The sequence below is a fragment of the Anopheles stephensi genome, chromosome X (genome assembly GCF_013141755.1).
Source record: "Anopheles stephensi strain Indian chromosome X, UCI_ANSTEP_V1.0, whole genome shotgun sequence".
Classification (NCBI taxonomy): Eukaryota; Metazoa; Arthropoda; class Insecta; order Diptera; family Culicidae; genus Anopheles; species Anopheles stephensi.
Window position 1 is genome coordinate 14,675,278 of NC_050201.1, and position 14,155 is coordinate 14,689,432.

At 46.0% G+C, this 14,155-nt stretch overlaps 2 protein-coding genes across 4 annotated transcripts in view; one reads left to right on the top strand and one right to left on the bottom strand.

Annotated features, from left to right (window-relative positions):
• The window catches only part of LOC118509948, a 67,530-nt gene that overhangs the window by 9,591 nt on the left and 43,784 nt on the right, over positions 1 to 14,155 (bottom strand). For both annotated transcript variants that reach the window (XM_036051294.1, XM_036051283.1), the window contains exon 5: positions 7,603 to 7,926. In XM_036051294.1, the coding sequence (XP_035907187.1) occupies positions 7,603 to 7,926 (324 nt within the window). The remainder of the gene's footprint in view (positions 1 to 7,602; positions 7,927 to 14,155) is intronic.
• On the top strand, positions 3,415 to 7,214 carry LOC118509953 (cytochrome P450 4d2-like). Of its 2 annotated transcripts, none has more exons than XM_036051316.1 (2): positions 3,415 to 3,749; positions 5,858 to 7,214. In XM_036051316.1, exons 1-2 carry the CDS (start codon positions 3,477 to 3,479, stop codon positions 7,109 to 7,111), a joined length of 1,527 nt encoding a protein of 508 aa, XP_035907209.1. In that variant the 5' UTR covers positions 3,415 to 3,476; the 3' UTR covers positions 7,112 to 7,214. The 2 variants fall into 2 exon arrangements, with proteins under 2 accessions (XP_035907209.1, XP_035907201.1); XM_036051308.1 differs by lacking the exon at positions 3,415 to 3,749 and adding an exon at positions 5,198 to 5,283 and having other exon boundaries at positions 5,440 to 7,214.

The window sequence follows — 14,155 nt, forward strand, 5'->3', positions numbered from 1 at the left end:
ATGTATGCCGGGAAACCTGACATCACCTGTCAGCGGTGACAAATGTGCGACAGAGAGCAGCAAAAGCACACACACACACACACGCATCCAGACTGTTCTACCCAAACTGGCGCGCTATTTGCGTTTTTTTTTGTTGGTTCGTCTTCTTGCCTTGTCTACCATATCACCCATCTTCTTCCTAGGCTCTTTGGGTCACTGTTTCATCGCGGACAAGAAAAGTTAGACCAAATATATTTTACTACGGGCCAATAACTGTCAACAATTGTTGCGTGTGTATGGGTGATTCTTGTGCATTCCTGCAATGACTTTGTACGATGACTAAAGAGGACATATTTTTTGACACTTTCCACTGCTTCACGACTACCACAGTACGGAGGCACCTTCCTAATCGGACGGCGTACAGTTTGATACCACGACTCTCTCGCTTAGATTCGTTTTCCACGGATAATCACACACTATACACCGCACGGATAGCCACTTTAGTTCCTGAGTCCGGAGATTAGGAACCTATGGCCAAGATCTCCAAGAGTCCTATTCCTGCATCTTCCAACGTACGATGGATGCACCCCAACGTTCTGGCGGACCTTGTCAACGCGTAGAGGACACACGCGACGGTGCAGTAGAGCAACTGCGTTACCGAGAATCAAAAAACCACTGGCTAGCAGTGTGTGCTGCAGCGGCGGGCTTACTGATGCCACTACCCTACTTTACTGTTGTACGTGCGTCTGCATACGGTACGCGACTGTAGTGCGAAAACTGGCGCGATCCGTGTTTCCCCTTCGTGCTCACAATACACGAAAAGTGTGTGTGTGTCTGTGTACGGGAGAGAGAGAGAGAGAGCCAGAGGCATTTTCTCACACATACGCCCTTGTCACCTTTGGTACGGGTTTCCCTGTGCGGGAAATGAGCGGAAAAATCTTCTCAGTGAGTTCCCGAGACTCGGTGAGCCTGAATCTATTAGGCGCAGTAACGACTTTACCTACCAAGACTAGGGGGAGGGAAAAAAAAACAAACAAACACGGTAAACGTACTGCGCGCGCACATTATTTTTAAGGGTACTCGCGGTCTTCGGAATAGATCACGGTCCCATAAACAACGATACACATCGGGACACACGCGCTCCTATAGATAGTTACTGGGGGTATCAGCACCATTCGATTTCCTGCCGTGAGTGGCTTTATTTGATTATTTTCATACTGTCTGAGATCCAATGATGGTAGCAATACAGGGGGGGAAAACATAGCAAAAGAGATGACAGTTATTGTGCTGACAACTAAGGCATGCAACGATTGTTGAAGACGCTACTGACTTTATCATATAAAAACAAACATTATTGATTCAAAAGGGATTATTAATTATGAGTGGAATGGTTGCACAGAGAATAAAAATATCAACTGTCAAAATGACATTTGTTGTGAGTGACCACCAAACGTTAGTCCTTGAAGCCACAAATATTAGACAGAGACCACTCGAAATTTTATTACTAACGAAGAAGAAGAAGCACAAAATGCAATCAATTTTATGTCATTATATAAAAGCAGCTGTCAGAATGAAATTTCATTTCGTGTTGAAGATACAGCATTTAAGAGATAAACTGGCAATGTTTGGGCGATATCTGGGCTCTACGTGAAATTGACTATTTAAGAGGTAGACTTGGACTCTGTCGAACTTTCTTGACTCTTAACTGCTCAAAATAAAGTTTACAATCCATACGCATTCAATAATTATGGTGCAGAGATATTTCTGTCCAGCTCTGCCTGATGACTCTGTCCACTGTCCACTTCATCCTGACCAGAGTCCTAGAATAGCTGGAGCATTTACTAGTTCATCTCGAAATCCCTGCAAGTCCATATTATATACAAAGTGTTGTGCGATGCTTGGAACTCACTTTACAACTTGTCCCATTTACACACACCCACACACGCACAGTTTACAACTGGAAATAAATGTCAGGACATAGAGGAAACTTGAAGCCAACTCAAAAAATTCTAGCGTCCTAGGTCTTCTTCCTCAGAAATGCAAAGCTTAGAAATGCATCCCACCTTTTTAAGAATGTTGACGTTGTTCGCTCAACGACCAACGCCTCCCCCAACACTAATTTCCCACAAGAGGCCGCACGCAAATGTACCAGCCACCATCACCATCAGGCACTAGATGGCAGAGGTTTACTAGTTTCGTCTAACGTCCAGCGAACAAAATTTGTGATCGCGTGTACAACTGCCCTACATTTTCTAGGTCCGGCCGGGTCAGCCGGAGAAAGCGTTAGAGAACATCGGACGGACGGTCGGAAGCTGAGGAGCGGAAGTGGATATCAATTACAAGAAGCGCAGCAAGGAAACAAACTTCATTACCTACTTTCAGTTCAATCGGTGGGTGAGAGAGCGAGAGCGACAAAAGTAGCTAGCAAGAGCTGTTGCTCTTTCAATAGAATCTAGGCGATTGGATAGCACGGAACGAAGTTCCAGCAATTCGCTCAACAGCCAATATCCGTGGTAGTAGTAGTAGTTGGAGTACATATTTTAAAGGATTTCCAAAACAAAAAAGGCGCAATCCACAGGTACCACCTGATGACTCATCGTGCCTTTCACGTATTCAATACAAACACAGAGCACACCACCAGTGAAACTAGAACACGAAAAGAAATGAAAGTAAAAACAAACAAATTCCAACACCGACCATGCGTCTCCATCCAACCGTCCTGCCGTGGTGTGCTGGTCGCATCTCGCCACCCCGGGTGTCATAATCTGACCGGGAATGAGCTCACCAACCGGCAATGACTTGGCACAAACATAGCACCGTGCGAGCGCATGAAATATGTATCAGAAGGCTTCTGAAATGGTGTCTGAGCAGTAGCGCCCAGGTCCGAGGTTCACACCACCATGAATGAATGATGCATATACGGCACACGGATGCATGTGGTCCTGTGCTCTGGCGAAGAAATCCTTTTTGGTGATTTTATGAGCAAGCATTCCTTCGCCTTCTTGTACGATTTTGCTGGTTTAGGGAAGAAACTACCAAGAACACGGGAATATTTAGATGGGTCATGCTGATTAGTTGGGTCCCTTGTGTGTATACGTGTGGTAGTGACTGCTCGTGCGCATTCATCGGAGGGTATGTTTGCGCGTATCAAGCGTCATCTTGTTTGGAGATACGGACAAACGCGAAAATGACATTTCAAATGTCAAAGTTTGAAGTCACGGCTGCTCCACCGGCTGAGCAATGGCAAGGGCACTGTGGCGAGGGATTATTCTAGATAAGCGATGATATCGTGCGAAGATTGCGATAAAGCCCCGAAAAACCCCTCCTGAGCCGCTAGCCATTATCGGAAGAAAACCTTCACAAAATGCTCCAAATATATAACCGGTACCGCGAATCCGGGAACCATTCGTAAGGTGTCTACGTTTGGTGAAGCGAGTGTGTACTGCAAGCAACCCTAACCTTCCTCCTTCAACCCTTTTCCGTCCGTGCGTGGCATCATGCTGCTGTTCGTGTTTCTAGCGACGGTAGCTCTGTGGGGTGTGTTGCGGATGTACCGGGAACGTCAGCGGTTGCAGAAAATTGCGGCCCGATTTGATGGTCCGAAACCGCACTGGCTGCTCGGCAATCTGCCCCTGTTCCCGGCGAACGACATACCCGGCATCTTCGAGATGATGGTAAAGCTTCACGAGCAGTACGGACAGGACCTGTTCAACTGGGGCCTACTGAACGACCACATGATCATCGTCAGCAGTGCCACCAACGTCGAGAAGGTAGCGATGGCGAAGAAAACGGAAAAGTCACAGATATACGAGTTTATCGAACCATGGCTAGGGCAGGGTTTGCTCATCTCGAGCGGTGAAAAGTGGTTCCATCGGCGAAAAATCATCACTCCCACGTTTCACTTCAAAATTCTGGAGAACTTTGCCACCGTGTTTAATCGGGAAGTTGAGGTGCTGGTAGAGAAGCTAAGCCCGTACGCTAAAAGTGGGCGCGAGTTTGACATCTACGAGCCGGTTTCGCTGTACGCGCTCGATAGCATCTGCGAGACGTCCATGGGTGTTGCGATCGATGCGCAACTTCATCCGGAGAACCAGTACGTGCGTGATGTGAAGCGGATGAGTGAGTTGGTATTGCTGCGCATATTCCACGTGCTATCATCATTCCCACAGCTTTACTGGTACACGATGCCTAATGCTTGGGAGCAGCGGAAATTGATTGGACGGTTGCATGCATTCACGGACTCTGTGATTCAAAGCCGTCGTCAGCAGCTAGTATCTGCGGTGCATAGTAAGGGAGGTGAGCAGATGCCTGAAGCGGATGAGGATAATCCTAGTGACAAGCAGCGGAAGACTTTCCTGGATCTTCTTCTGAACGTTACTGTCGATGGACAGCCACTGTCCGATGCAGATATACGGGAGGAGGTCGATACGTTCATGTTTGAGGGTCATGACACCACTACTTCTGGCATTGCGTTTACCTTCTATCAACTTGCAAAGTATCCCGAGATCCAGGAAAGACTCTATCAGGAGATTCAAGATGTCCTCGGAGCGGACTTCCGCTCTGTTCCACTTACCTACAACACGCTCCAGAACTTCCCCTACCTAGACATGGTAGTTAAGGAGTCGCTACGCCTTCTACCACCTGTTTCATTCATCGGTCGCCGTTTGGTCGAAGACCTTGAGATTAACGGTGTGACGGTACCGGCCGGCACAGACTTCACCATACCCATCTACGTCATCCACCGGAACCCGGCCGTATACCCCGATCCGGAACGATTCGACCCAGAGCGCTTTTCAGACGACAACACGCAACGTCGTGGCCCATACGACTACATCCCGTTCAGTATTGGGTCACGGAACTGCATCGGCCAACGGTACGCCCTGATGGAGATGAAGATTACCGTTGTGAAGATGTTGGCACACTATCGTATCCTTCCAGGGGAAAATATGCCTCAGGTACGTCTCAAGACCGATCTGGTATTACGCCCGGACAAGGGAATACCAATCAAAATCCAGCGAAGATCGTAGTTGTCAATAAATGTAATCGAACCCAACCTTTGAGCGTGTGTTTCGCATTCAATGTATCGCGGTACATTGCGGTGTTATCAGTATCACAACGTGTAAAACAAATACTCGACACTGTACGACACTGCCATTACCATTAGTCACGCTGCGTCGAACGAATCAAAAGGTAGCTCCGGTCTAGTAGCATTCACCATGGTACGTGCTATCAGCTGTAAAACGTCGCAAGACGTGTTGGTGCTTAATCAAGAGCGAGACCTCAAGTGGCTGCCGAAGATACCGGGTAAGTACCAGGGAGGCTCATAGTGGGTTCCCTTATACAATTCCCATTAGCCACAAATTCGATGCAAAGTTATCAAGGACAAGACTGATACTCTAGAATGTAGATAAGCCTAGAAGATGTTATTTTTGCCCTGTACTCACACTTAATCTTTCCCAGATGCTCATCCTCAAGATTTGCGATGAAAGTTCCAATCGAAAGTACTTGCATGCTTTCAAACGTAAAACAGGACTGTGGCAGAACGGTCGCAAGAAAGCGCTCCGAGAGTAGTAGTATACATAGCAATCGCAACCGTATCAACATGTCGGCTGTACTATTTTTGCTGGTCATGGTGATTGTGTACGCGCTAACGCAAGCCTACCGCAAACGACGCCAACTTCATCGGATTGCGGCTCACTTCAGCTATCCGAAACCGCACTGGCTGCTCGGCAATGTGATGGAATATCCGGCGAACGACATACCCGGCATCTTCGAAACTATGGTCGCTCTACACGAACAGTACGGACAGGACCTGTTCAACTGGGGCCTGCTGAACGACCACATGATCATCGTCAGCAGTGCCACCAACGTCGAGAAGGTGGTGATGGCGAAGAAAACGGAAAAGTCCTCCTTTTACGACTTCATCGAACTGTGGCTGGGTAAGGGTCTACTAATCTCGAGCGGTGAGAAGTGGTTCCATCGGCGAAAAATCATCACGCCAACGTTTCACTTCAAGATTCTGGAAAGCTTTGTGCATGTGTTCAACCAGGAGGCAGAGATACTGATCGAAAAGCTGCGGCAGCATGCTAACACTGGCCGCGAGTTTGACATCTACGAACCGATCTCGCTGTACGCACTGGACAGCATCTGCGTAACGTCGATGGGTGTGGAGATCGATGCGCAACGGCATCCGGAAAATCAGTACGTGCGTGATGTGAAGCGGATGAGTGAGTTGATATTGCTACGCATATTCCATGTGCTATCCTCGTTCCCGAAAACCTACTGGTACACGATGCCTAACGCTTGGGAGCAACGGAAGCTGATTCGTCGACTGCATGCCTTCACCGACTCCGTGATTCAAAAGCGTCGCCAACAATTGAAGGGAAAGGCTGACAATGTCGCTAATGTTCAGGATGTACAGGAGGACGAGGAACTGTATACAAAGCGTAAAGATACGTTCCTAGATCTGTTGCTAAACGTAAGAGTTGATGGCAATTCGCTGAGTGATCTGGATATCCGGGAGGAGGTCGATACGTTCATGTTTGAGGGTCATGACACCACTACTTCTGGCATTGCGTTTACCTTCTATCAGCTTGCAAAGCATCCCGAGATCCAGGAAAGACTCTATCAAGAGATTCAAGACGTACTCGGAGCGGACTTCCGCTTTGTTCCACTCACCTACAGTACGCTCCAGAACTTCCCCTACCTAGATATGGTAGTTAAGGAGTCGCTACGCCTTCTACCACCCGTCTCATTCATCGGTCGCCGTTTGGTCGAAGACATTGAGATGAACGGTGTAACGATACCGGCCGGCACAGACTTCACCATACCCATCTACGTCATCCACCGAAACCCGGCCGTCTACCCCGATCCGGAACGGTTCGATCCGGAACGCTTTTCGGAGAACAACACGCAACGCCGCGGACCGTACGACTACATCCCGTTCAGTATCGGGTCACGGAACTGTATCGGCCAACGGTACGCCCTGTTGGAGATGAAAGTCGCCATCGTACGTATGGTATCCTTCTATCGAATACTACCCGGTGACACTATGCACGAGATCCGCCTCAAAACGGACCTGGTGCTACGTCCCGACAAAGCAATACCGATAAAGCTCGCTGCACGGCCATAATGGGTTTTGGGTGGCGGAATTCGCGCGGGTAAGAGCATTGCGGATTGAATAAATAAAAGCTTCATACGGCAAGAAGGTGGTTAACCTGGGTGCTATTCATGCATGATGGATAGTTTCTGTTTTTTTTTCTTCTTCGGTGTATAAACAAAATGAATATCCAATGAAGTTTACGTAAACAACCAGGTAGATGCTCTACATTTAAAGCCGCAAATAGAGTTCTCGTTTCGTTCGCTTTTGAACTCCGTTCGTACCGGTTATCGTTGATAAGTACTTCAACACGGTGTGCAGTGGCAAGTACCTGTGTCTGGGACGAGACACAAGATAATGAAGGTACTCCTAGACAGTAAGCAAGTCCTTCTGAATACACTACAACCTATCGTTACGCTGGTGAGGGGGTGGGGAACTCTTTGCATTGGAGCAACCAGGATAGACTTACTAGCCAGAAGGATTCTCCTAGGTCACACATAGAGCACGCGTCTAGCGTCACTTACCTCATCTGTCGGTTGAACGCCGTTGGCGGCACATTGGTACCTCCGTAGACGGCCGCCATATTGGGATCCCGGTGGTCCGGATGAAAGTGTGCGTGCTGCTGTTGATGGTTGGTCAGCGAGTCGTACTGCTGGTTGAGTGCTGCCGAGGTGATGTAGGTGTCTAGCGGTGAGTTGTTGTTATCATAGCCGCCACCACCACCGGTACCGCCGTTACCGAACTGAATCAAACTTTGCCCACCGTACAGGTGTAGCGACTCCGGCGGACTGATTGATTGCGGTTTGCTGCTCTGGAAGAACGATACACGAACCTTCGAGCGCTCTACTCTGTGGTGCCGAACAGGACGAGGGCGGGAGAAGCGAGAAATAGAGAAAAGGAAAAGATAGCTTAGCTAAAAGGGTTCCGTTAATGTGGGATTTTTTTTCTTCTCTGGAGTCTACACCACAATCTACAGGAGAGTTGATGTTGTGTTTGACTTTTCAATTTGCATTGCAAGTTGAGTGGACATGGTAGAGATTGTGCTGTAAAATTCTAGCATTCTAGGATCTATAGGACGCACTTATATAAGGGATTACGGAGATATTACTACTGGATGAGCTACTTGATAATTCACAAGACACGTTGTATTGTACTATAATTATTGTCAAGTCCTCTTCAAATTCTTTTCTAAACCCACTCATTTCCAGCACGCGGTTACGCAGTTGTTACCTCAAGAGCATTTACTAAGCCTTACTCAAGTGTAACGTCTGCCTGATGTCTTGGTACGCAACTGACGACGTCCTACACGATTATTCCAAACCCACGGTCAAGGTGGATTATCTGTGTTGGAGCTGTCCTTGACACTGCCTGCGCCTCGTGTCGCCAAGCTATCTCACCTGACTCACATTGAAGGTTCCATCCAAGCATGCAAATGCTTTTAATCCTACTCAAACTACCACTCCCAGACGTTAGCTTCGCCTGGTGCTCATAATGTCTGAGCAACAGATTACTTTAACGACACCTTTCACACTTTTGGGTTCAAAACTTTATTTGGCACACATCACTATCGTTTGATTATTGCAGACACAGGAATCTCTTCAAACTTATCGTTTTGGCACACACGAAACCCACGAAACACTCTGGCTTATGTTTCAGAGCTTTCGAAACACAGCACAGCCTCAAAGTTGCATCACTTCGGAGTTCGGAGCGTCCATACGGCTTAAAGTCTGCACCACACTATCTCAACCACTGGCAGATCGGACCGCTTATGGTAATACAGTGCCACTCCAAACCACACTCGCTCAAGGCGAACCGTTCCCGATGTTGTGAAGATGATACAATCGCTACCGGGAGGTAAGGTTTGCTGGTGACTCTCGGCCAGAGAAGCATTTGCACCCTCCGCTCTCTGCTACCAGTGTTCATGCATCTGGTGCAGAATCAAAGGCAGTGGTGTGCCTGAGTGTGATGGGAACAGAATTCACAAACTAACCCGGTTGACCCCGGTGTGGTCAACTGTTGCCCAGGGTTGATGTCATCGCTAATGATTCGCCGGACCTGAGGGTAGCGGTAGTGAGCAGGACAGCAGCGAGAGTGTGATGGAAGGAGAGAGAGAGAGAGCGAGACTCTGAGCGATACGGTGTGACAATCGGGAGCACTATCTGGTACCAGAATGCGTACTCCCTAGTGTCACGTCAAAACAGGGAAGAGAATTCCAAACGCGGCAAGCCGTTGACAACCAAACGCAACCAACGTTCGGTGAAATAATTCGAATTCCCGGTACCGTCCGTCCGGACCAATAAAATCGATACCGATATTGTGGTGACAGTCAAAGACGCTCCGGATGGGGCCACCTCGTGGTGAACGATCTGATGCGCACTACACGTTTGACCCGGTTGATTCGTACTCAAGAATCTTGATGAAACGGGCCGAGGGTGTTCGAGAAGTGAGATCAACGACATGGAATTTTCGATTGCGTCACCTTACCACTTTCTGTGCGAAACACAGCGGCACAGTATTATTACTGAAATCGGTTCTAGTTGCTGACATTCGGGACAATCTGGCTGCTGCCCATATTTGGAGCTATCGATTTAAAAGTTGTCCCAAAAGTTTGAAAGTTGTGTGCAAAAGAAAGACCTTGCCCAGTTCGGTTAAAGCTTGAAATAAAAAGTCTAGTAAAGAGAAACCAAAACATTAACCAGCACCAGAGAGCCATGTTGAGCAGGGTGGCGAGATGACCTCGCAATGACAGCTAATCAATCCTCCACCGAAATGATGCAGGGTTCTTCACAGCCAATAGAAAAGCAACAGATGTCTTCAGTTGTCTTCATTAATACAATGATAAAGAAAAAACTGATAAAACCGCTAACAAACGTCATATAAGGTTCTGAGAGCGTCTTATTTCATCTTGATTACTCCATTTTTTTGGCATTACGGCTCTTTAAATCTTGTTTTCATTTCCATTAGCGAATCAAGGGGTGTATGCGCTCCCTTTCGCGACCGGTCTTATGAAGTCACGATCTCGAGACCGAATCGATATCTTAATGCACACAGCCAAAGACACTCAAAGGAACCGTTTCGGCTCCGTCATAAGCAGTCGAAAAAAAAACCTAACTTATCGATGGTTTATATGCGCTCTAAGGTCAGGCAAATTACGTCATCTCACCAACAACATATAGCACAGGCAACGAGAAGCGTCCAAGCGCGTGGCAGAGACGCTTTCTTCTCCCAGCAACCGGTCTCCTTAGCTGCTTGCGTGAAAGTTTGCATTGCAACACTAATCGTACCCACCAAGTAACGCACCAGTACGGGTGTGCGTTTTGTTTTTCTCTTTTTTCTGGCCCCAAATTGGCTTCTTTGAAATATTGCTTATTTATCTGGCAAGCTGTTTGAATTTTGCTTTGCTTTGAAGAAGAACAAAAAAAAAAAAACGGTTTCACATGTTCGCGTTCTGAAAATGGACATCAACGGCACCGATCGGGGCGTGAGTGTGAATTCCAATAGTTCAAGTACACTCCACATCAGTGCTCATAAATCTTAGCTTATGTACCCACGTTCATCCACTTGTGATGCAAACTTCGAGTGATATTGAAAGCGAAAATGGATTCTTTTCGATCATTCTAAAAATAATATTCCGATTGTTTGTGATCTTTTTACTGTTGCTAGCGGAGGAATAGCTTGAGTAACTGATATTTTTATAGATTTTTTTTTTAAATTACGAACATTAGAATAATATTGCCCAATTTAGCAAAAGCGTTTAAATGAAGTTATTATAATTATTTAGTGAATCCACAGCTTAAATCCCATCATGGGGTCAATCACGAAGTCTATTCTGAGTATCTCTCTAAAATTCTGATATATTAAACACCAATAAACATAAAATAAAAAAATTGAATACAGTTTTGAGCATCTCCTCCTTGCCAGTATGAATTCAATATGAATTTAATATGAATTCAATTGCCCATATGAATCAAGTTTTTTTTTGTTTTGAACTATTTGGTATTAACTTTAATTTTCAAAAATATTTTTTTTAAATAAAAAAATGACAATACGGCCTCAACCCGTAATATTAAAAAAATAAAAATAAAAATACATAATATAACAAAATAATACGTTGTCATTTTTAAATTTTTCTCATTATTTAAATTTCGAAAATTCGCTTGTTTCGAGCATGACAGTATATCGCGAAATCTGAAATCTTTGACAATTGGTTTTTATTTACCGTCATCCGTTCCTTTCCCGGAAGAGATATTTTTGGTAAATATTTAACGAATTGCGAATGTTTTTGAAAGGAAAAAAGAAAATATCTACTTATGAAAAATGTATAAAAAATGGGTAAAATAATAGACTGTAAACGCGAATCACAACTCATACCGCCAATTCTTCACTCCGGTTCGCCTAGTGTCGAGCGTAGACTGACTGGCGACACAAACCCTGCGTGACCCACTAACACAATGTACCGAGCGACCGACCGCGCGGTTGACACAGTAATGGTAACCGTGCCAGCGTAAGCACAGACGACACGCACGCACACGCAAATATATACGGACAGTTTGCGTTTGTTTTAACTCGATTACTTTAACGAATGCCCGAATGCACTTAATGGTTCACCGAATCCGATAATCGATTAAACAATTTGCTGTTCGTTCGTAAAAGTGAAAATTGAATTTAAAAAAAAAAACCGGATTGCACAGGCGTAAGATAATACCGCTTAGATCATCTGCCAGCATTCCTTCACGCTTTTTTTTTGTTGTTGAGCAACAGTGTAGCGAAAGAAGTGATATCATTTGCAGCTGCTACGCTCGAATCGAAGGCACACACCACACCCTTAAAAGCGGCTAGTGCGGCCATAATTTGGACAATTTATTTGTTTGTGTTTACGGCCAGACTAATTGGACACACGGTACACACACGGGGGATCAGGAAGTGGATCGGCAGAAGCGCTCCCTAGTGTACGATTCCAGCGTGCTCATCGTGCTCGTTTGATTGCCATCGGCGAAATCTGTGGCCCTGACGCTGGGTCTGTTAGAGGGTGGTGTAAGCTCACTATCCCGAAAAGAATCGATAATTGAAGCGAGTTGAATGTCACTGGACCGGACGAGTTGTCGTCATGCGGGTTTTGAGAGCACTGTTGCATCAGCGTAGACTTGGAATCAGAGTTGAAGTTAGTGATGCAAGCAAGCGTACCACGGGGGTGACGTCCTTTGGTGAGATAATCCTAACAACTATGTCACCAAGCAGCCATATTGAATTTGGTTGGGCATGGTTTGAACGAACACGAACACGTCACGAGAGATAGTACCGAACGACCACAATCTTCACATCAAACAATATTGCACCAATCCAACAAAACACTGCCCAACCATTCAACAACAGGTGTAAACGTTCTTGCTCACAACTCAAACTGTACCTGGTTAAGTTCCAACGTTTTGCCCGAACGAAGCCAACCTATCCTCCACAAATGGCGATTTATTTGCACAAACAACAAACAACACTACGGTTGCGGTCGGTCGACTCACAGCGAGAACGGTTTGTATTTTGACGTTCCACGAGTTCGAGTGTTTCTGGGGGAATAGTCAAAACTATTTCACAAATTGACCGGATTGAGACTTGGTGCGACGCGGAGCGACGTACGGAACACACGGCCAGAGGAGAAAACGAATCAGCCGCACTATGGGAAGGGTGAAGTTGTTTTCAACTTTACACCCAGTTCCACGCATCCATCCAGTATGATCTCATCGTAAACGATGAGCTGCCCCGTATAAACATGGCACACAACAACCGTACGGTCGAGAATGGCAAGTTTCATCGACGCTCCAAGTTATGTGTATCCCTCCCTTCCCAAGCACACGTAGTGGGGAGATGTTGTGTACTCGCTTGATTATGGCTGGAGCTGGAGGGACACCCCCGGAGGAAACACGGAACAACAACACAAAACGGAGAAACATTCCCGCAACAAAGCAACCAGAACGGAAGCTGACGCCAAAATGGGGAACCCACCCTCCTTAACCTAATATGAGCGCATGTACCGTACCGCCGGCAGGGTGCGCTGACGCTCCAACAGCGAAAACGAACGGGACAAGAAAATGCTTCGCGTGCCATAATTCCCTATCAACTTGCGATTACGTAATGACAACATCGACCACCAGCCATAGCAACCGAGCAGGAGTTAGCGGCTGTATATGTGTTGGAGGTTACCGATCTGTCTACACCACCTCCCAAAACTTCCAATATTGCTTCACACGGTCATGGTTTGGTGTGGTAGTGATGTGGTAGACAGGCAACCACCACCAGAGACACTCACCATCCGGATAAGCTCGACGAATCGTACCCCGATAACGGACTAATCAAAATCGTATCAAAAACACAATTTTATTTAAAACACAATGTACAGGGTTTCAAACCCTACAATAGATCATCGGGACTCATTTCTTGAGAGAATGTTTCGATTCGCAAAGCAAAGCTCGCTGTGGAACTTTGCAAACATATAATGAAATTTTGCATACAGTAAGGAGATACTTGCTTTAGATCGCTCCATAAGGGGAATATTCTTGGCTTAATGATCTGCTAGATCATTCAAGATTTCTAATGGCTTACTAGACTTAATGCATAGTATTGCATAGGCTTACTAGATGCAACGTAGTAAGATAGCCAGTCAATCCTCAGTACGCGGGGATGCTCAGGAAAATGGTTCAAATAGATAGCGTAATGTTACAAACCCACTGTAGAACCTTGCAATCATATAATGGAATCTTGCAAACAATTAGCAGAATTTTATTTCAAACACTGTAGAATTTTGCAATAAGCTGGCGATTCAGGTAGTGATAATTGAAACCACATATCGGACTTATTTTTGCGTTCAACCCATTCGATTGTGTATGACAGGGCGTGGTGATGTAAAAAAACGATCCCAGTGACATTTTGCGATATTCGATTTTTGTCTGCGACTCGGCAGATATTCCGGACATGCCTCCAAAGTCGCGTTGAAATTCTCCCCTAACTGAATACAAAATTCCATTTTATGATTGCAAAATTCCACAATCACAATTTGGAAAATTCACCTGATTCAAAAATTCTATT

Bases quoted from the DNA above. Each gene is read 5' to 3' on its own strand.
- LOC118509953 (XM_036051308.1), top strand. From the start codon at position 5,462: ATGAAAGTTCCAATCGAAAGTACTTGCATGCTTTCAAACGTAAAACAG.